General features: G+C 25.1%; 1 protein-coding gene across 1 annotated transcript; it reads right to left on the bottom strand.

The window, feature by feature from the left end:
• Positions 1-17794: 17794 nt before the first annotated feature.
• On the bottom strand, positions 17795-25127 carry LOC132917160 (inositol-tetrakisphosphate 1-kinase-like). The gene is made up of 9 exons (XM_060977764.1): positions 24484-25127; positions 22019-22043; positions 20845-20934; positions 20640-20784; positions 19335-19427; positions 19234-19277; positions 18988-19150; positions 18691-18927; positions 17795-18634 (listed from the first exon to the last, which is right to left on the bottom strand). The coding sequence occupies exons 1-9, from the start codon at positions 24585-24587 to the stop codon at positions 18462-18464; spliced, it is 1074 nt and encodes a 357-aa protein (XP_060833747.1). The 5' UTR covers positions 24588-25127; the 3' UTR covers positions 17795-18461.
• Between the last annotated feature and the right edge of the window lie 473 nt (positions 25128-25600).

The raw sequence follows: 25600 nt of genomic DNA, 5'->3' as shown, positions 1-25600 counted from the left end.
GGGTAAAATTCTCAGGAAAACCTCGGGAAATATAATACTTCATTTATACGGACCGTATATATTTAAGATAATAATGGCTCATAAATAACGTCCCAAGTGCAGGTCAGTACAGTTACCAACTATATCATTATCGCTCCAGTCGGTTCGAGTGTACGACCGCCGCGTGTAAAAAATAATATACAATTTAATTTGAATTTTATCCGAACGATAAATTATTATCGTGTACGTAGCTGATGGGTTATAAATAATAATAACAGTATAGTTGTGTAGAATTTTCGGGTTATGGACTCAATCTATGTATAGTGGACATGCAGGTATATGAGTATATAAGGTATTGGTAAATGACGGTCGCTGCACATACTATATAGATGATAAGGCCAGTTTTAAAGTGTTTAGTAAGTTCTTATTACTCAAAAAAAATTTTAATGAAATCACTTAATTTTTCAATAAGAAAAGTATCGAAATTACTTTCATTTTACAAAAAAAAAAAAGAATAATAAAACAATACAATGGTCGGTGCATATTAATTACGTCCCATACCTGAACATAAAAAAAATATTCTAATTGGCAATGAGATGTAGAATAGCGTGAAGTCTTAAAATGTACCTACTATAACTACTACCTGCGCCAACCCTTTATGTTTAATCGGTATTTATTTTAGTTGTTTATATTTATTTCAATTGAAATTAACATTAAATTATATATATATATATATATATATATATGTGTGTGTGTGTATTGGTAACTAATATTTTTTAATAGCTTAAATAGGTCCACTTCTTTGTAGACATAATAGAGTAATAATATAATTAATTTTCCTTACTTGTTTTAATATTCCCTGCACTCAATCGCTCCTATTCAAACTATACACAAATCACATAAAATCCAAACATAATAAAAATGTCAACATTATCGTGTTTCCAAAATTGTCAAACCGTAGAATGCACCGAATGTGGACTAGCTAATGTTCTATGTAACAGTAGATACTAAATACAAACAGTTGTCTATAGAAGCTATAACATTATACGTACCTACTTAAAATATACGCATCCTGTGCACCGAAAAGTCACCCTACAGGGTTTTTCTTCCGCCATATCGTTTTCGGATGTTCTACGTGACGTCGCTGCAGCAAACGTTCGTAAAACAAGATCCGTTCCACCGGAAGATGAGGAATAAGTTTATATATTGATATCAAAAAGCTTAAACCAATATGAAATGCGATGAAAAAAGCGAATACAACGTGAGTCGATATTGTCGGTAAGAGTTTTTCAAAAGTCAGAAACAAAACGATCATATACTTGTAAAGGATTACCTAAGTCTGCTACATATTATATAACTATATAAGTATCTTATAAGTCCTTCGTTGATAATTATATTTATTTACACTTTACAGTTTACAGCGTATTACAAACATATACATTAAACACTTCCATTTTGTAGGTACTTACAATATGATAAATATTTATATGTGTAGTATATTTCATGTAAATGCAGGCATTAACTGGTTTAAAAATTTAAGCTAAATTAATAAGTAAATCCTTTTCAAACATTTTACTTCACTAGTTCAGTGGTCGGCAACCTTTTTGGGCTCTCGGGCCACATTCACGAATTAAAAAAAGTTCGCAAGCCGGCCGAGCAAAAAATAAAAATTGTATATTCCTCAATTATTTTAAAAAAAAAATACCGTTTAAAACTTTAAAATAATGAAATGAACAAAAAAAAATTTCGTCATTCTAAAATTTAAAGCCGGCCGTATAAAATAGCAGCGCAGGCCGCCGGTTGCCGACCACTGTACTAGTTGGTTAATTTTTAAATAACTCAATAACTTAACCAGTAAATATAACCTGTAACAACTTAAATTAACTATTACCAATTAATTTTAAATATAATACGTTAATTAAAAATCATGCTTATACATATTATTTATACGTTATAAGTTATAACTATAGTTTTAAACTTATAAATTATAATTATAATTAGTTTAGCTTCAGTTACTGAACTTGAATAAAATTGTTTTAAAAGCATATAAACAAATATTCTTTGATTTAATAATTTAGTTGATATGAACGTTTAATCATCTAAACCACTATAGCTGCTAGTGCCTAATGTGCAATAAAAAAGATGAATAGTATAGAAAACATTTTTAACGTAATACATATTTATAATTTAACACAATTTTAAATTCATCGACAATCATATAATACGTATGTGTGACCCTAATATAATTTTTTTTTTTAAAGTATAAATATGTTATATTATGTAATAAAATATGAAATCTTATTGAAATCTCATTTCCAGAAAAAATTTCGAAGAGGGTCTGAAACCCTAAACCCCCTCCCCTGGCTACGGCCGCAGATGCTTTGCAACTATTCGTAAGGTCATCGTATATCGATGTTTTCAATTAGGTATACTATATAACAATGAACTATGAGTTCTTTAATGAAATTTTTGTAATAATTTTGAATTTTAATGAATGTGACAAAAACAAAGTATTAATATTAGATAATATTATAGATAATTTTGCGTGTTGCTTCAGTATTCTTCGCTTACTTTAGTAAAATCTTTTATTGAGTTCTCCTAGTATAATATTTAACATTCCGCATTGATTTATATACTTCAATTAAAACAATATTCTTAAATGAAACTAGCTAAAACAATGAAATGGAGTACAAACATTAAGGTGGCAAATCTGGAAATACTAACAAGGAATGAAATACATTTTAGAAAGTTACCCTTACAGATGAGCCCTAGCACTTGTTTTATAAATATTTAACATTGGTAAACTCTCTTAGTATACTTACTTTATTAAATTATACCTAACATTTAGTTTAAACAAAAATACCACCACAATTTTAAATGTTTTAATTATTTATAAGAATTACAATTACAGAAAAATCAAGAATAGAAACTTCTCCCTATTCTACCCTGGCGACATTATGAACGTATGCCTATAAAATGCATAACCACGATTAAAGTAACAAAATATTCCAATGTATATATTTATATAGAATAGTTTGGTCATATCATCGCAGAGTAATATGATCTCTCAAAAATTATCCATTTCATATAATATACATTAATTATGTATTATTATATTAAATTAATTATATAGGTAATACTTAAGTAAAATATTTATTTGTCTTCATTGTAATAAATATGCTTAGGTAATATATAGTTTTATAAGATGACTCACCAACATACTTAGTATTTCTTACCCTTCTGTTATTCTTTAATCTACATTTGTATAATACATAATTATAATTATTACTACTATGCTAATTTTACTCTAAACTCTTCAAACACTTTCTATTCATTATTAAAATGTTTGATAATTCATTAGTTGATGATAAATGATTAACAAAACCAAAAAATATTTTTTTTTAAATAAAAAAATAAAAAATTACATTATTTACAATGCAATATTTTAAGCAAAAAATAAACAACAAACCGTAATACTAATAGTAAAATAAATAGCTTAAGTAGAAATTTCAAAAAACAAAATATCATGAAATGTACTTATTGATATAAACTGAGTAGCTGACATATTTTATCTCCGCTCATAATCGATTTTTGTATACAATGATATATCATTGAGTTCAAATTTAACACATCCATTGACCATTACCTATAGTAACTTACTCGGCATGCTGTGTACGGACTACGACTACTGTATAGCATAACGTTACCCACTTTTGAATTATAATTTATATTTTATTTTAAGTTTCCTACCTGAGATAATCAAACAATAATATTGGCCGTATATAGATCTATCTTTTTCTGAACATTTAATATAATATTAAATAGTAAATAATTCTCTATTAATACCATTTAAATTGATTCATAATTGATAAAAAAAATGATAATAATACCTAAAAATGTATACATCTTAAAATTATTTATAACTACCATTTTCCAAAAATATGTATTAGATATGCAAATTTTTGAAACTTTGTGTGCATAAACATTATTATTTTCAATAAACTCTGGGTCCTATACATAATTAATAATGATACGAAACTTTAAATATAATTCGTTGAAAACTATATAGTCAAACATGACTTCCGAAAATCTACAGGAAGTAACAAAAAAAACTGTTCCAATGACTGCGCGGGCGTCACCGGAACAGGAACTTTTATACACCTGCCCTTTTGGTCAATCATTCTTCCCTATCAAATTATACTCAAAGCGAACTACATATTATATAGTCATATAGAAATATAATATGTGTTTAATTTTTAATACCTATGCGCATATTTCGATTACACTTTTTTTTTACAATTTAGGTACATACAACCTTACTTTTAGGTTTTACTTAGTAAGACTACGATGTAATAATCTTATGAAAATAAAATATTAAATTAAAATTGATATCGCAGATTTATCTAGAACAAAGTTTAAATAAAAAGTTCAATAAGAATTTTTTTTTTGTAATATTTTGAGTTTAAACAAAATAATTTCTGAACTTGATAATTATAATTTTAGTAAAGAATATCAAAATCACGTGTGTTAGTATATTAACAATAACATTATAAAATATATTATTATAATAAGGCGAATAACATCAATTTAATTAAATAACCACTAATAATTATGTATTACTTCTATAAAATAATAATATTAATATTTTTACCTATATAATATAGCTATATTAATAAATGTCAATGTTAAAACTTATAGTTAATTCCACTAAATAATATTATAAAATATAAATGATTTTAAAAACATTTTTACGTTTGTTTACTCAATTTTACAAATATTTTACGTTTGTTTTCGTACACTTTAATAACAATAGACGCGATTAAATATATTTATATAACAAAATAAATAATAATATTTTTATATTTACTAACTTTATATTATTGTTTTAGATTCTGAGCGGAACGATGAATGTATTGATTTTACAATGATGTATGTATTATTATTATTTTTTGTGTTTGTCATTATCTTCTAGGGCAATATATCTTTGATTTTAAAAAATGGAGGGGGTGGTTTCAGGTAACAAATTTAAAATTAATAATTATATCTAGTTGAGTTTGAGATATTGCGATGTCAAAAGTAAAAAAATTGTTTTATTACTCTCGTCAGTCAAAAAAAATTATTTACTGGATCAATTCTTAAAAATGTAATAAAAATTCCCACATAAGTTGTTCTTATAAGTGTATAAGAATTTTGAAAATACATAGGCTTAAATTTTTTATATTTATTTGAAGTTAGAATTTTTACGAAATTCGTCAAAATCGTAAAAAAATTAAACTATTAGATTCTGAACGGAGTGATGAATGTATTGATTTTACAATGATGTGAGTTTTTTTTATATTTTTTTTTTATTTTCGTGTCTGTCATCACGTTTTGGAGTAGTAATAATACTTCAATTTTTTACTTCAGCCCCTCTTTAAATAGGAAAATTCATCTAGTTGGTACTTTGAGGGGATCAAAAGTAAAAAATTTCCAGTAGTTTTCAAAAGCGTCGGGAAAACCCCTGAAAAAATAACGGAAAACCAGGAATTTTTACGCATAACCACATTTCGACAAAATTTGATTTTGTTGTAACTCAAAAACAAATCATTGTAAATACTTGAAATTGTCACCAAATGTTTATATTATGGTTATCTATTTACGATTAAATTTTCAAAATATTTTGACCTTTTTTAAGCTACTTAGACAACTGAAATTTTCGACTTTTCTAAGTTTTTTTCTTAAAATGCCGATAAAAAAAATTTGGCTATCCAAAAAATCTTTAAAATTTAATACAAGGTTTATTATAAGTTGTATTTATCGTAGTAAAAAAAACTCCAAAATCGTTAGTCACAATTTTTGTTTATAAGCATTTAAAGTTCAAATGTTTACGAAATATATCAAATTTGCAAGGAAGTTTGAAGTTGAAAATTCATACAATTTTTGTGATTTATACTTAAGGTTCAAAAATCCAATACAAGGTTATCCATAAATTTTTCTTCAAGTAACTGTAAAAAAAAATTCCAACGTCAATATAGAAAACATTTTATGAACGTATGAAATTTAATTATTTACGAAATCGCGTAAAATAACGATATATTACGATTTAAATATAGGTAATAATCCAACTAATTATCATTGACTGACAAATCATCTCCGTTCAGAATCGTTTTTTGTATACAATGATACCCGTCATTGCATTCAAATTTAACACATTCATTATAGTGACCAGTGACCTACTCTCTATATCTACTATACAGCAGAGCGATACCCACTTTTTTTATTTAAGTACAAGTAATTAAATACATAATAATGTTACTGCATGAAATAACATTTTATTTTTCTAATTATACGTAAGTATATAATTTAAAAAAATATTTAAGAATAATAAATAATTTAATATGTATTATGATCAACAATTTTAAATTGTACTTATACAAATTAACATTAATCATTATTCATTAATATATATATTTATGTATTGAATTTGATTTAGGTACACAATTATTATAAAAGCACTCATTAATAAAACATACTCAGTTTTATACTTATATTTATCAAACCATTTATATAGTATGACAACACGAATCTGTTTTCTTATTTATTTTTATTTTTTAAACTTGAATATCGTTTAAAATTAAAAATTAATATAACCAGATTAAAATCAACAAAACAAATATTTCTTATAATTTATTTACAAAAATAAAAATATTTACTTTTAAGACAGGTTATAATTTTAAGAGCTAATAAAAAAAATAACATAATGTACATAATATACATGTATTAGTGTATTACCTACTATGATAAATAGTATATTATAATAATTATATTTATATGTTATATAGGTGTTTACATAATATTATGATATCAACAACATTTACATCGGTGCTCAAACACTTAATAGTTATTAGTTAATAATAATTAGCTTGAGGCTAAAAGTAGGTCATGATTTTTTTATTAATGGTTTAATATTTGCTTTACGATAATTCTTGCAGTCTTTTTCGTAAGAATTATATAATATAAATTATTATTATGTGCTCTGTACAAATTTAAACGTTCGTGTGTTACCTTATGAGAACTTACTAGCTTATGATTAAGTAACGATTTTAAAATATATTTAATAATATTATGTTGAATACAATCTTAATAATTTTAATTTTAAGTTCAACTGTCCAAGTACCAAAAATTATTAATACATAATATTAAAATTAACTTAAATTAATATCGTCGTAAAATTACATTGTTATTAACGTTTTAAGAAAAAGATTATTGGTTGAGATTTTCAAGCTAAACCTATAATAGATACTATTTAAAATGCGTAATACTGTAATATCCAAAAGGATTGTATTACCGACCTTTTATCACTTATTTAAGTCATACAATTCAAAACTATACAAATACATATAATGGTTTTTATATATTATATAAACAATTATACATTTATTTATAGTTATCTTTCGTACAATTAATATGTTGCTAATGGAAATCAACCAACAAAGCAAAACAAATACTAACCTCCATTTAGATTCTACATCACAGGCAAATATATTATAACATATATGTAGATCCCCGACCACTGTGATATATTATAGATTATAGAAGTCAATGGATGAACCGAGGAGGCTGAAAAACTTTCCCATTCATCCAACAACGCTCTCATAAACAATTACTTCACATAACAGGACATAAAAAAATTGATAGCTATAGATGCATACCAGTGGTTAAACAAATGGCTAAAAATGTCAACTCTATTAAATGAAATCAAAAGAACCACTTACCCTTAGCCCTTGCCTGAGAACATTTCAAGAAAACAGGAGACTTCCATTAACCGCCTTAGAATAGGATACACACATATCACGCACCAACACCTTATGAAGAGAGAACAACTCCCCCCAACTTATATGTTTCAGCTGCGGAAACTCACTCACTGTGGAACACATTATCTATGAATTCCGGATGTACCGAAAGGAAAAAATAAAATCGATTATGCTCTGTCATAATATATCAGAATCTCTCAATCAGACCCGTGTATAACATCCAATAAATATTCTTGATTTTTTATTAAGACCAAACCTTCTCAAAAATATATAACAACTAATTTTAAGTTTAATCTTTTTTTAAATGCCCTATACTATAACAAATTTAAACTACAATCCTAGTAAATATTTATAAGTTAAATTATGTCGTCCAGTGGTCTTTGACTCCGCAAACAAAATTGCTTGTGTAAGTGTATACATATATATAGCTATGTCCCAATTATTTCTGATTTACTCTTAAGATTTTTATATTATCCTTAAATAAGACATAATTATTAATTACTTATTAATTTTATTATTCATTAATCATCTTATATTAAATGTATCCTATATTTGATTGCAGTGTTTTTTACATTTTTACTACATAATACCCACGCAGAAATTGGCAGAATATTAAAACATTTTACGTCTTTTATATAAAACAAAAATCAATTTTTTTAGAATATCCAAATATACCATGTAAGAAGTATCTATATTGGCTAGGTACTTATTCGTATATTCACTTATGAGAGATTATTATATACTAATTTACAACAAAACAAACATAAATCTGCAGGTTAAAAATGTCTTTGACGTATACATGTAAGCTCGCTGTTTAAATTAAAAACTATAATGTTGATAAGTATAATTGATTATAATATACAGAATACAGATTCAGTTATATGCTTACGCAAGATAATATTTTTATTTCTTAAGTGTTTTTTAGTATATACAAATTTATTAATGGCTAACCAACAAAAAAATAATTGACTACATATTTTGTACAAAGTATACCTAGTACAGTAATATTTATACAGTATAGAGGTGGACACTATATTTATCTCGATTAACTTAAAATTAACTTATTTTAACACTATATAGTTATAACTTATAAGTTTATGACCATACCTAAATATAAAAACACACTGATATTAGGTATTTTAATGTATCGAGAACTTAAAGGGTAGGTGCCTACTTTACCTACTAAATAATTTGTTTATGTAATTAGTTGATATGTAAAATGTAACTATATGTGTCTATGTGTTATTTATTATTAATTTAATAAAACGTTTTTTGTACCAACTTTTACAAAAATTTTAGTAAATAGTTTTTTTATCCTATTTGTATACCTACTATAGGTAGACTGTAAAAATGTCAGTTGGAAGAAAACAAATTCCACCGTCTGGCGTCAACAAGGTCGCATTCCTTGTCTAGACTCTTGTATAAAATATCAACTACTATTTTTATCTGCTCATATCCACAGAGAGTACAATTCAGATAATAATAACTAGCCTCTAAACCCTAATTTTATAAAAAAAAATACACCACAATTCAATTACCATAGTACTTAATGAAAGTAATAAACATAGTTTTTTTTTAAATAAGTACAACGTAGGAATAAATGTTGTAGACTAAGTTTCCATACTTGCTATTCAACTGACATTTAAAAATATATATAAAACCATGACTAATAACAGTAATAACATAAAATAATAAATATACAGCCAATAATATGGTGGTTTAGTTGTTGTTTTTAAAGCTATATTTTTAAAATCTATACAGATTCCATTTGGTGTTTATAATTTGTTTAGATTTTAAGCAGAGCAATGAATACATATGTTTTACAATAAATTATGTAAGTTTCTTATATATTTATTTATTATTTTTATCATTATATTATTTTTTTGTGTTCGAAGATATTTTTTATAGTAGAGCTTTAATCTTCAACTTCAAAGGTATAGATTCTGATAACAAATTCGAACTAGTTAACATTTTGGTAGTTCAGGAGAAAAAAATTCACAGTACTTTTCAAACTAATTTAGAAAAACAAAAAAATTAAACAAATTTAAATTTAATTTAATGTCCATAACTATGTATATAATATTTTATAATTGTATAATAATCGTTATTGAGCGGAAACGATTCTCTCGCTGTCAATATTTCAAAAAATATTTCCTACAAAAAAAGATATTTTAGTTGAAAATCTAAACATTTTTACTGTTCCCAAAAACGATGACAGACATAAAACAAAATTAATTTTAAAAGAGGTAGGCAAGTGGTTATCGTTCTGCTGTACAATAGGCACCATCGAGTAGGACACTATTATAGTATTATGGGTGTGTTAAATTTTTATCCAATGATATACTATTGTATACGAAAAACGATTATAAGTGGAAACGTTCTGTCAGCCTTTATAAAACAGTAAAAAAAGATTCATAGTATAAATAAATAATAATATAATATACGTAAACATTTTAAATTATCATAAATAATGCTTTTAAATTATAACATAATAATTAACATCGTTAGATTTATCGTTTAAATAAGTAATTTTATCAAAATTCAAACTTCAAATGCGTATAAAAAATATTGTGCGTAGGTACATATTTTTAGTATTTTTATACTGATTTAACAACAGCTTATATGGATTCTTGTATTATAATATTTCAAGAACTTAGAAACCGTAAATATTTTTATTAGCATTTATAATAAAAATTGAAAATTTAACATGCTTATAAATAGCTCAAAATGAGTTAAAATATTTATAAAATGTTATCAACATACAATGAAAATGATAATATAATAAACATTTTTTATAAATTACAAATATCTACGGTTATTTTTTTTTTTGAATTACATCAAAAAAACAAAAATTGTTTGTACCGTTATTATACAAATGAATGTCAAGTACTGTAAACATTTAAACTTGAATTGCTCATAAAAAATTTATTTAATTTTCCGGTAGAATTTTCGATGTAAATATATATATATATATAGGTTAAAAAACTTATAAAGAACCTTGTATTCGATTTTTAAATATTGGTATAAACAGAATTTTTTTATATAAATTAAATTGGATTGTAATTAGATTTATGTAAAAATTCTTATTTTTCCTTAATTTCTTTGTTAGTTTTTCCCGATTATAAAAATAAGTACTGATATTTTTAATTTAGCCCTCTCTACAGTACATAATTTTTACTACAGACTAGATCCAATTTTTTATTCAAAACTACCCTCAAAGTTCGAAGCATTTTTATCGACAACTTATTATGTACTCATACACAAAAAAATACATAATACATCAATACATTTATCGCTCTGTTCAGAATCTATAAAAGCTGACATATTTCCATGGATATTCTTACCTTCAAATTGTATAATAAATCAAATTCACTTAAAATTAAAATTTACAGCGTAAAATGGATTATTCTTAACGTAAATTTTGAAATGTTATACGTTAGTATACAATGAAAACAACGCATAAAAATATCTACATCTAATGATATTTCTCAACATAAACATTAAGCCATGTGTACGTAGGTAACCTTCATAAACCAAATGAATTATTATCTAACTAAGTATAAAACTTAATTTTATAAACAATTGAGCAATTCGCTCACCAATGATAATAATAAGATATAAAAGTACTAACATTATTTAAAAAATATATTTTAAAATTATATCTTGAATTAAATATAAATATAATATAATATAATATAAATTAAATACCCTTTTTTCTTAGTATTTTATATTCAAATTAAACCAGAATAATAATAGTTTTAAACAAGCAAACTTTTTTTGTTTTTTGTTTTTTTTATAATCTATAACAGAGTTTATCTGAATTTGCAGCACACCCAAAACCAAAAGGATATATATAGACTATTTGGGAGTAAAGCCTAGTTAGATTTACTACGTATGGGAATCCTCATATTATATGCAAATATAGTCATAAAAAAATTGAATATTAAATAATTTTATAACATTATGAATAAATTTAATTTATAAAACCATAAAAACTAAAAATAATGAATTTATAATTATGATTAATGCTGTTAATTATTAATGTTTTTTTTAAATAAAAGCAAAACTATTTTTACTAAGAAACAATATAATATTACCTATTTTTAATTATTAGGTATTAGGTATTCAAAAAATTGTATCATAACTATTGTCATTATAAATAATAAAATAACCAACATTAAAATAATAATTCATTGATACAAATTTTATTTTCGTGTTATTACTATTTTTTACTGATCTATACAGTATATAATAGTCTAATGCGAATATTATTGTACGTAATTAAAATGCATAGACTATTGTTAATCACGCACGACGCGCGTTATACTATTAGAAATAAAAAGTAAGCAAAAATGTAATATGTACAAATAAAAATAAAACGGTTATTAAGAAAAAATCACATTATTCGTTAATAATACCATATTGATTATGAATACTATAATATTTATTCATAGAGACCCTACATTAATACACAATAAAAGACATTTTGTAAAAACAACCATTATTATTGTATAGATATTATATGTAGTAATGTTATTATAATTTGTTACTTGTACCTACAAAAAAAAAGAAATAAAAGAATTTTAATATGTAAACTGTTTAAGCACCTATTATATTTATTTAGTAAAGTTGTGTATTATTGTACAATTTTTATAACTATTATAAATTTATGTTTTTTCAAAATTTGTGATAGAATAGCCATTAGGTAGATATGCTTGTCTAAAAAACAATTTACTATGTAGCTCAAAATACTACAAAAAAACAATATGTAACAATAACTAAATATGAATGTATTAATTATATATTTCCTTTTTTGTTAGTTATTTAGTGATATTAGTAATATACATTAAAAATTAATAAATAAATAAAATTAGTAATATTATCATACTCAAAAACTGTACAATAATATACAAATTCGTTAAATTCACTAAATACATATAATAGGTACTTATATATAATTTCACGTATTATAATAAATTATTTTGTTCTTTTATTTGTAGGTACTATTAATAAATTACAATAAAATTACTGTATAATAATTTTAGTCTTTAAGTAGCCTAATTGTTGTTCATGTTGTTGGTCTGTCTGTAATAAGCCTGAAAAACAGTCGGTCGTTTAGAAAAATAATAAGTAGTTCGCAAACGGGCTACCACTTTTTGCAAAAATACTAATTTTCCATATGGCTTACGACATAATATATAAAAGTTGTTTCCTGTTAACATTATTGTAAGCCTAGGTACTTAAAATCTACAAATAAGTACCATATTTCAGCCCCTATTTTTCATAAAAACCCGTACTACACGTTTTTTCATGTTTAATGAAATTAAATCACATATAAATGATATGATACAGAAACGTAGGAGCATAACCTCCACACTACTCCTCTACATCACTTCCGTGTCATTAAAATTTAAAATTCTTAATAAAATATCAATAGGTATGTAATAATTTTTTTTTAATCAAATTTCACATTATTGTTTGGTAACAACCAATTTATTTTTATTTTAAAAAGTAAGAATACATACTTACGAAATATAAATCTGAAAACGATAAACACTATTAACAAATGCTTAATTCATATGTAGGATATATTAATTAAAATTTAATTGATAATTGATATACATACTTGATTCCTCATAAGCTGTCTTGCACTTGCTTGACTCGCTTCCTGAAAAACACCTTGATACAATCATATATAAAAAAAAAGGTCTTATTTATTGATAAGTACACACTTCTCAAATCCGTACTGCACACTTCCAATTTTGGATTAGACACTTGGTGTGAGGGTTCACTAAAAAAATAGAGACTACCATATTTACCCAAATATTGATCGTACTTGTATATACCCATAATTAGTAAAATAAAAAATTACTATATATATTGCCTTAATCCCAGTCTTTTTTTTTTTTGTCGCCTTACTGTATTGTTTTAAGAGATTTTTTATGTAATATCTATAGTGTACATTTTCTTGTGCAGTTCCTGTAATATTTTTACTCTGCAGTATTCTGCATCTTTTATGGATCTTGATTTGATACGTGGCTACATCTTGACAATTTGTGTCAAACACTCAAACCCGTGTGATTTATAGATTTTCGTCATTCAGATTTTCAGTCACTAACTCATTTTTTCTTTGCCTAGTCAGACTTATTGATGTCACGTGTATTATTGTTGTTTATCTTTTCTAAAACCATTGACTATTTTTGACTAATAAATTTGTTTTCTTTAAAGGTTCGATTTTTCTTTATTAAAAAATGTTTCTTCTTTTCTTTTCCAGTTTAATCATCTACCAATAGTTTTGTATGGAATTCCATCATTTCGAGATTATGATACATTGATACACTAAAGTTTTTCGTACATTGACATGTTAAAAATCTGCGTTGTTTACATTTATTGTCAATTTTTGTCATGTGACTTTTTTTAAATGTATGTAGCACACAAGAAACAGGCTTTAAGCAATTTTATTGACCCAACATCAGTCTTCAAAAACTAAGCGATGAAATTGACTTAGGTACATCGGCTGTGCCATCTGTTCGGTTTTTACTTTTATAGTTTTAGGCAACATAGATTTATTTGAACTTTGTAGAAATTTCAGCTTTTAACTTTTATAGTCAGTAGTTCTTATTATTAGATAGTTTCTTCATATAATATTACAAAAACGAAATAACTAATTAGATAGGTATTTAAATCTAAGCGGATCTTTAAATGAAATGCAATCATAAAGAAAACTCCGCGATGAACTCATGTATTTACTATAGAAAAAACTATAGTCTGTGAACTTAATCAAAACTCGCCTGTAACATGCAAATTTGTTTTGCTTTGATGGGTTTATAAGGAATCAAATAGTTGTCGCTTACAATTAGGTACAAGAGAAAATTAGAGTTGAAAAAATTTCACCAGTCTAATTATATTTAAAACTATTCTTATAAGTTATATAACCTATAAATTATAAAATGTAGGTATATATTAAGAATTTAAAAGCCAAAATATGAACATATTTATAACTAGGTAGTTAAAATGTTGCATTTAAATTTGAAACTTTTAAACTCATGATTTACCATTGGAAAACTTTAGTTTTCAGATTATTTTAACAGTATACCTAATCCACCAATTGAAGGACTTGTGAGGATGATATATCATATTATCATGCATTACCAATTTAGAACCATCTTCTTCTTCATTAGTCATAACAAGAGTACGGATTTTAAAGGTATTTGATTTTTTTTTCTGTAGCTCTAAAACGTAGCTATGTCAGCTATAAATTCGATTAATACCATTGAGAAACAAATGTATGACATTATATTTGGCTTTATTTTTTGTATTTCAATGCTTTTCTGATTTTTAAGTAGGTACCTACTTTATTTGTTTTTAAGTAACATTTTTTTCAAAATGTATTCCAAATAAACGTATTTGAATGGCTAATTTATAATACGAGTACCTATATATACGTTCTAAGGACATGGCTCCGTCGATTTTATCTCGTTGTGTTTTATTTATCGTTTTATCGATAGAAGTAAGTAGGTATACCTGCCTGCTCAGGTCTCGAACAAAATTATCAGTAACAAACTTACCCTCATTTTACAAAATCGCTCGCTTCGATCGCGAGATATAATGAATAATCAATATTAATTTTATAATACTTAACAAATCTTTTAATTAAAAAAAAAACCGAATTTATAATACATATGTATTACATTAGTACATACATACAATTAAATTAAAAAAATATAGTTGAAAACCTTTACGAGCTATAGCCTTGGAAAACTTGTTGATAAGATCGTTCATATCAATGTGTTATGCTGTTTCATAGGTAGCTACTCCATTGAAAGTAAGGCTAAATTAGTTGATCGATTTTTAACTATAGTTGAACGAAGATAATTTTTTAATCTTCTTAGTAGGTGCACTCATAGCTCCTTCAGCACTCAAATTTCCAATGAGTAATGTTAAAAATATTTTTTAAAAAGTTTCCATTAGGGGCAATACATCAGACAATAAATGTTTAATAACTAGGGCTGGGATTTTAATGCCCTAAAATATCTCAAAAAATACCCTTAAAAGAATACAAAAATGACTTAAAAAACTAAAAAGTGAACTTAATTATATTTATCTTAGCTTAAAAATTGGAAAAAAAAATTAAAATTATATTACAGTAGATAGGTAGTGTATTTATTTTATTTTAGCTTTTTTTTTTTTTAAAATAATAATAATAATACATAATGAGTATAATATAACGGCGATAATTTTCGGGGAAAAGACTAGCTATGATAAAATTGTTATCGATGATACTAAACATAATTCAATATTCGTACCGTCGGCAGTGGCGTAACATGATGGGAATGGGCCCCGGGGCAATTAATAAATTAGGCTCCTTAATTCTTTATATAGGAAAAACCACATTATACGTTATATTGTTGTTTAAAATATAAATACCTCCATAAAACCATTAATGAAAATAATAAACAGATAATAAATTGATACTCAAAATAAAAAGGAAATCCATTTAATTACTAAAACAAATTTTAAATATTAACATTTTATCATTATTAATTTATTAATTCTATCTAATCAAATAAAATAAAATAAAGGCTATCAAATCAAATTTATAATCTTTTACGAGCACCGATTATTGCATATTCTGTGTATTTATAGGTATACAATGTTCATAATGTTCATAATGTTCGTATTAAACTTCTATTCTTATAATATTCAATTATCATATTAAAAATATCCAACCCTTTTTTCAATTTTATTTCAATTATTTTACGGATGTATTTTTAAAACTTACCAAGAGCTCTGAGGGCCCCTAAGATCTAGGGGCCCCAGGGCACTGCCCTGCTTTGCCCGATGATAGCTACGCCACTGAGTCCGTCGGCAGTTTGTCGAAAGTCTTGTGAATCGCAACAAATTTTCGTTCATTATACAAAGAAATTGCGAAAAATGCTTTAAAAACGTCAACAAATGCCCTAAAAATGCATTTAAGTTTAATTTTGTCAAAAAATACAGAAAAAAAATTACTTTAAAATAATCAGTATCACCCAAAACACATTTTATACTTACGGACCAACGTTTCAAAACACCAGAAAAAAAGATGCCTTTGCATCAAAATCTCAGCACCATTTAATAATGAATGTCAAATGACTTAATAGGTATATTATCTGTGCTTTCTAATTCTTTTGATCTAAGAAATTAGTACACAGTATAGTTAATTATATTTTAATTATTATAAATAATATAATTTAATCAATAGTAGTGGGTAGAATGTAGAATAACTTGGATTTACGACATTTACGTACCTATAAGTTATTACTTTATTAGTTCAATCTTTTCTACTTTTGAAGAATTCCTGTATATTTAAATTATTTTATTATTAAAACAATAGTAAATTACATTCTAGTTTGCAATACCTATACATTTTTAATCAAAATTTAAAATCAACTTGATAATTTAGATGGAGCTCAGTATACAATTTAGGAGGAGGCCCCATCGGCATTTGCCGACTAAACGACTGTTAAATCGACCACTGCACGTTGTGTTTAACAATGTTATTCATAAATATAAGATTAGTCGTTTGTATAATATATTATATGGAAAAGCGTTGGAACTAGGAGTAGGCCACTTCCCTGTGGTAGAATATTTATCCATTTGCTATTTGTCAGGCAATTATAACGAAAAAAACCTTTCAATAGCGCAAAAGTGATATAAAGATATGCATCGTTTATAATCAAGATATCTAATGTTATTCTTTGAATAATAGTAAGTAATGGCTAATTGTGTCTTACATTCAAGACTATAAATCAATAAAAAATCACAGTAATTTTCTTAAATGTAACACTTATCATGTTCACAGTAATTTACAAAATAGAAAATTGATTCCAAGAATATAGAAAAGGAAAAATAACTAACCTAGGAAATTTTAAATGTAGACCTTTAACGTTTTATTTGTACTACAATACAGTGATAAATATTTAAGGGTAGTTATGAATAGTGAATACACTATTAAGATTTTGAACATTAAACATATTAAATATATATATAGGTATATATTTATTTAATTCAATTCAATTTTTCAAATATAATTCGACAATGTCAAGAGTTAAATCTGGCACAAATATTAAACTGATGTAAGTACTTACTAAATTGCCTTAATTATTAGTCATTACATAATAAATTTTAATTTTAAACAATAATTAATTGACAGTTACGGAAAAGAATTTTTAACAGGTGATTTGATATATAATAAATATAAAATTGTCAATTGATAATATATCGCAACACCAATATCAACAAATGAATAAAAGGAAAATTAATGATTAAATATAAAAACATCTTGCAGAAGTCAGCAAGCAATAATATTACTCATAGAGTAAACATATGTTATCAGCAAAATTGTTTGAAAAATATATTTCAACTGGAAAACATAGGTACTTAATTTGTATTATTTTATTATAAATATATATGTATAAAAATATTTTTTATCAATTATTTTTAGCATGATTATCTTATAATCTTGGTGTTCTGCAACATGAACAGTTCAGATTGTAAAACAATAATTTAAAAACACTTAAAAAACTAATAGAAGTATTAACAATACATTTAACTTATCAAATAGATTAAAAAATCAGATTGAAGAAATATAAAATGTATACACAAAAAACAAGTATACAAATTTTAGGCAAAGATAATTGATCAGTTTTAATTATATTGATTAATTGAATTTAGTTTGGCGCGAGATTTTTTTTCATCGCTTGAATCACTAGTATCAAACCCAGAGTCTTCAAAATATGCTTTAGAGCATACTGATTGAGCACGTCTTGATATTACACAGTCTATAAGTTTTCCAAAAAAGTCTGGAAATCCATCATAACCTATGGAAACAATACTATTAATTTTTATTCAAATTTTAATAAATATGTATATTTACCAGGATATGCATTAATATCAATAATTGCATGCCGATTGGTATCATTTTCAACAACAACATCAACACCGTATAGAGACATGTTTAGATAACTGCCAAGAATTTTGACAATAGAATGCAATTTGATTGGATCTATGGAAGATCCTTTGGCACTTTCAGAAGGGTCAAGTACACTAAGTTCGCTACTTGAATCTGATTTAGACACAGAGTGACTATCAAAAGTAATTGTATCACGGTCATCTAGAAATTAATAAATCATTTAAGCCAAAATAAGAGACTGGTTTCAAATAAATACTCTACCATTTGAAGCATAAAAATTTTTCAATGATGGTCTCTCAACCATTTGATAATGATCTCCAACCACATACAATTTGTACAAAATTGCATTGTGATTAATGAATGATTGAGCGACACATGGGGGCTTACAATCAGCTACACCTCGTTCATTAAAAATTACAGACATCTAAAAAATAAGTTATACACCTCTATAATATAATTATAAATGTGTATAAGATTATTATTCCTATGTTCTATTTTATAGTTTACCTGATGACAGTAAGTTGTTCCTTGAGCTACAAACGGCTTACAAACTAAAATAAATCAATGTATTAGCACATTATTCAGACAATAATAACTAATAAACTTACTGAATGGAAACGTGACTCCAGCATTTTTTAGTTTTTTAATATTCTCCTTCACATTGGTTGACAGAATTTCCACAAATGTTGGTGTAAAAACATCTAACATATATAATAGACAAATATAATTAAAATATAATAAAAAAAAGTTTATAGAGTACTAAAAAATATATATATATTTATACTGTTTTAAAATTGTTTAACCTAAAATAAATTGTTGAATTGGGCCTTGACTGGGAAACATTAGGTATTAATTATGATAATTATTAATGTCACCAAGTCATGTTTTTAATTATTTTGATAAATGTAATAATATAGTTGATACAGATAAAATTTCAGTGATAAACTCAATTCATTAAATATTTTATTATTAAGTGTCATAACTGTAATAATACTATATGATTTTATCGTGAAAAAGTGATATACATGAAAACTTAAACAGTTAAACAGAAAATAATCATTTAAATGAATTAAGGTTTTTAAGATAAAGATGTTCAATAGAACTATAGATAATTATAGTGTGATTGTCAAAAATAAAAGATTCACACCTAAACATAAAAGCATAATGGCAATTAGCCAAATGGGTTTGGCAAAATTTTAAATCACCACTAATAAATCTGCATATGAGACATTGGCTCGAAATATAATAACAGTAAATTGACAATTGTACAAGTGCCAAGATGAAATAAAAATAAAAATGAATTAAATCATCTGTGTTCAATTGGACTATCCGTTATTGCAGAATTTGTACTTTAATTTCCATGCAACATACAATAGACAACACGAGATTTTCTATTTCATATAAGTTAACTTAAATAAAAATAAATAAATTAGTATTTTGTTTGTGTAATGTATTTTACTAAATCAAACAAGGACTAAAAAGTTAAGGGACATTAAATCATCCTTTACCCAATGCAATCAGTATTATAACACAGTGTCAACTATGTCCTACACAAACATATGCTCAAGTGGCAAATGTAATTGTAATGGGAAATAATGAATGTGAAGAACACTTCAATATAAAGCTATTTCCCAAGCAAAACAAAATAATAGGTAGCATGAAACCTTCCATGATTATATATAAATATAACTATACTTTTAAATTGTATTAAGTACCACTTTAGCTGTGTAAAGTGCCATACTTAAATACACCATGAGACAAACCTCTTAAAACGCCATTACTACTTATACTCTTTACATTTTTTTACAATACCATATAAACCCCAGGTCAAGGTCCTATTTAGTGTGAGAGAACCAAAATAATTTAGACAACTTAAAATACCTAGTTACAATAATAATTGTATATTGGTGTACCAATATTGTTCAAGGTGGTGTTCAACACGACATTATACGTTTTGTAGCGATCGAGCAGGGTACGAACACTATCTAATGGATCAATGATTAATACTTTTGGATGATCCTTAATATACTGTTCAATTCTATCTATGATTTGAATTGCCTAAAAATGAAATAAAATTATTTATAAAATATAAGAAGTATGACTTAAATATAGACATACCTTTTCATCATTTCTAGCAATTATTTCAGTAAGTTTATGTAAAATTACTGCAAATGGCCCTTGATCTTCTAACGGTTTTTCAAGATCCAACTTTAAAACAAAATAATATACTCTATCATTAAAATTTTAATACAATATTTGATGTTTTAAATGGTTATTGTTAGAATATTGGAAAATTAAATAAATAATAAAACATGACATTATTATTATTACTATCATTATTGATATTAGACAGTTCACCACTCGAGAGGAAGTTTTTTTACTCCAAGCATAACATGAACTAGGATAATATAAATCATAATCAATTATTTAGAACCTAAGTGATTCATATAACATTTAACTACAATTGAACTTGGTTAACTCGAAGTTGAAGAGACCGGAAAAAAGTTTGAATTATCCAAATTAAAAATTTTTAAAACAGTATAAAATATGTTAACTCCTATGTATTTATTATAAATGAAGTAATGTAATAAAAAATGAGGTAAGAAATTTATTTAAAAAATGTATTTATTTTTGTTTGAGTTTTGCTGTTTATCGCAGCATTTGTAATTCTAATGAATAATGACCTTATTTTCGATATTAAAATATATACATAGATACATGAGGGAAATATAACAATTTTATAATAATAATAAAACTCAAAACTTCGAGTTATCCACGAAAATATTCAAGTTAAACAAGATTTTTTCACAAAGTTTAAATAAGGAATTCTAGGGACCTGAGAAAAAGTTTGAGGTATCGATGATTTCGAGTTAAAGAAGTTCAACTGTTTAAATTAATTTAATTAAGTTTTAACATCTCAAAAAACTAAGGCCTTTATTAATTTCAGTACTATAGGGCTCTATCGAGCAACAAAATGCACTAAAATATTGAATTATAGAAAATAATTCAATACAAATGAAATTCTATGAACAATATTTTAGTTGTAAGTGTTACAACTACACAAAATTCTAAGCCCTTAACCTAAATAAATGAATAAAATTATTAAAATATTTTTACTTTTTATACATTGCAGTGTAAATAAAAATTGATTAACAAAAAATTGATCAATTAATAATTGATAATTTATTTTTATTAAGTGGCAATAAAAAACACCCCCACCCCCTAACAAATAAATACACATTTTTTAGAACAAAGCATAATAATAAGTTAATATAATGATAAAATGTCTTACTTTCACTAATTCATATCCGTGCTGCCTGAAAAAAAAAATATATATTTTCTATTAATTTTTTACATCATTATAAGTGATATTATTATACATATTTTTAGATATTAATGATTACCATTCATAAAATTAATTTTAAATAAAATAAATATACTTGCACACCATTATTTGAGCATATTCGAATATAAATTAATATGTTTATGTTTATTAATACATCGCCTACTAAAATGTATTTCACCGTTGTTTTTATTAAAACATTGATAAATCAAGCAACACTTTATGTAAAAAATATTAAAATATTTATAGCATAATTTTTTAGTTTATCAATTTATGAAAAATACCGGAAAATATTTTAATATTATTATAAAAATGTAGAATATAATTTTTTCATAATAGTTTATTATTGATAAATATTCATAAAAATATATTTGAACAATTTTTATTTGCAGTAAGAAGGGGTATACATTTGAAAAATATTTTGTACTTACAAGTTTCTAGGCTTACTATTTCACAAAAAAATTAGTTAACTGTTTTAATTTATTTTTATTAAACTTATATCAATTTATTAATAAGCTGTTAATACTAATATTAACCACTTTTTTTATATTATTAGTATATTTTTATGGCAAAGCTTAAATATTATCTGTTCTACAATGTAACTGATAAATTATTCTACCAATATGAATAGATAATATTGTCACAAAATAAGATAATATTTTGTTTAACTTTTATGAAATGAATTTTTAATAATTAAGTAAATTAAATAACCATAAACAAAGTACTAATTTCCACAGTGGTGTCAAACACTAAGTTAATATCAGACCATAGCCTGATCATTTTTTTTTAAATATGTGGCCGCAAACTAAACAGTTATGGTTTACAATTTACACCATAATATACTTGATACTTAACAAAAAATAAAAAATGTATTGATATTTTTCTTAATAATATAGTTTGGACAACATTTACACATTTTTATAAATGACATAAATCAAATTAAATATAATAAACAATTATGCATTGAGTTATCAATATTTTGTTTGGAAGTTAAACAAATATGATATTCAAATTATTTTTGTTACACCTTACACAAAGTAAAATGTAGATTTGTGGCCACAATAGTAGCTAGGGACTGTTATATTTTAGTTTGGCCTGAATTCATTTTTAGAAGTTTGGCATAACTGGTAAATTGTCTATGCCGTCTATGGTATACTGAATATTATTTAAAACTATATGTACATTAAAACTGAGATAAATAGTTCATAAAAAAAAAGATAAACAAATTAAATTATCTAATAAAACTTAAATAGCACTGTTATCTGACTAATCTATTATACCTTACGAAATTGATAAAAATAAATTTGGTTCAATATTCTGCCCAGTGAAAGAACATACCGTGACCTAATGAAAATCAGTTCTACTCATCCCAAAGCGACATCCTACTAAAGTGAAACTGATATCGGTGGCATGGGGATATATAGAATAATAGAATTGACATGTTTTCTCATCAAAAAGAATACAGTTTAGAATTATTTAAAATATTAATATACTTCTATACTTTTTTTTTTAAATATTTTTCTTATCATAGATAAAAATTATTTATTGTTTTACATGTTTATTTTTCAATTTAATTATTTGATACTTTTTCTACATAAACATCTAGCAAGCACATCTGAGTATTTATATATTAAATCATTTTATATAGTACATGAGAAGATATAAATATAATAAAAACTAAAAAATATGACTATTAATATTGTAAAAAATGATTTCCACTTAATTTAGTTTATATATTTACTTAAATTGAACTTAATAATATGAAACATAATATAAAAACATTATAACTAATTATAATTTTTTAAAACTTCCTTATGTAGTAAATATTTTTTATGGTAAGTGATTAAAAACATTTTACTACCTCAGATCTACAAGAATATTTGTTGAATACTTATTTCATAAATGATTATCTTACTGATCATGTATAAGCCTGTTTATGGATATATTATTTTTAAGAAAAAATTTAATTAAAAAAAATATAGGTAGTACATTGAAACTATTAATTATTTCAAGCCATTTCTGAAAATATGGAAAGTATTGATAATAATAAATAATTATAGATAATACTTTGCAAAGAATAACGCTTTGATTAATTGTAGATATATGTAGAGTTCTGTTTATGATTTTTCTGATTTTTTTTTTTTACCAATTAGTAAACACTTACACAGTTATTTGCTTCTTATTATGTATATTATATAAGCCCCAAAATATTTTTTAATACAGTTTACCAACTAACAATTTAAATAAATACTAAATTCAGTCATGTAAGATAAGTAATAAAAAAAATGTGTACATCAAGAGGTAACGACTTTCATTCAATTTTCCAGCACAGAAACTATTTCCCAATTGTGGGTCTGACATAGGGCTACATATAAAAATCTATTAAAAAATTACTTAAAAAATACTCATCTAACCTGCACACTTTTCCAAACTCGATCCAATTGAGTTTCTGGCTCTTTCTGTCGGACATCCAGTATCCGATGACCATCGACGACGGGCCCTTGTCGTTTTCGTTCATCGTGATAACTAGTCTACTAGACGATGTCTAGATTGACACTGATATCGTCTTCCTCGATCAACAACACACTGCAAGTCGCGTGCGCTCGATTCACATGTCCACACATAAATGTGGCAGTGATACACAGATCGTCATCTCGGACCGATTACAAATTATTATTATTTTACCAGAAAAATACGTGTTGAGAAACAACTGCATTAAGATTCGAAGGCCGTTTACCGCCCATCACCGTGTCCGTGTGTCGTATGCGGTATGCGTTGTTAATCGTTACCTGATAGCTTGCTTATTTGCCGTTCGCACAGTATATTGTGATGGACGATGGTTTCACTTTTTTTTTTCTCAATCTTATCACGATTATACATAAAGTACGATAATATATTTTGTATATAAATATGTAATGATATATGATACCATAATGAGATTATGTATGCAAATTTCAAGCAAATATCTTATGTAACAAAATAATATGAAAAACTAGATAATTTATAAATAAATGTAATATTTTGATGATACTCCGGTAGTACGGTGTGATAACAACTAAATGAATCACGGCGAATCGTGCAATCGCAGTTTGTGTGTATATGTACTGGTGCGCCCACGCGTTTCACCGCAACTTACTATCGTCTACGATAGTTTCAAGTTTCAACTGCTATGTGTCAGGTATCATGGACGTAGCGATCTACTGAAAAAATATCTAATTCAAAATTAGAAATATGTATAAATATCAAATAGGTAAATACAAATTAACAAATAGTAATGTTAAAAAATTAATTTTTTTAAACTTATTCCTTTGAAAAGTTTGTTTATATTATTAATTCATCTGTTGCGATACCATTGTGCATAACTCAAATTCATCTGAGAATTTGAGATGATGCGGCACATTTGCAGTCACAATTTTTTTTTTTTATACATACAAATTGGATTAAAGATTTATGTATTAAATATTAATGAAGAGGACATAGAAATAAAAAAAATGCTTAAAAATTATTTCTTTCATCGTAAAACATGCTTAA

This window comes from Rhopalosiphum padi, chromosome 1 (assembly GCF_020882245.1).
Source record: "Rhopalosiphum padi isolate XX-2018 chromosome 1, ASM2088224v1, whole genome shotgun sequence".
Lineage (NCBI taxonomy): Eukaryota > Metazoa > Arthropoda > Insecta > Hemiptera > Aphididae > Rhopalosiphum > Rhopalosiphum padi.
The sequence above is the reverse complement of the archived record's forward strand: the minus strand, read 5'-3'. Positions and strand labels throughout refer to the sequence as shown.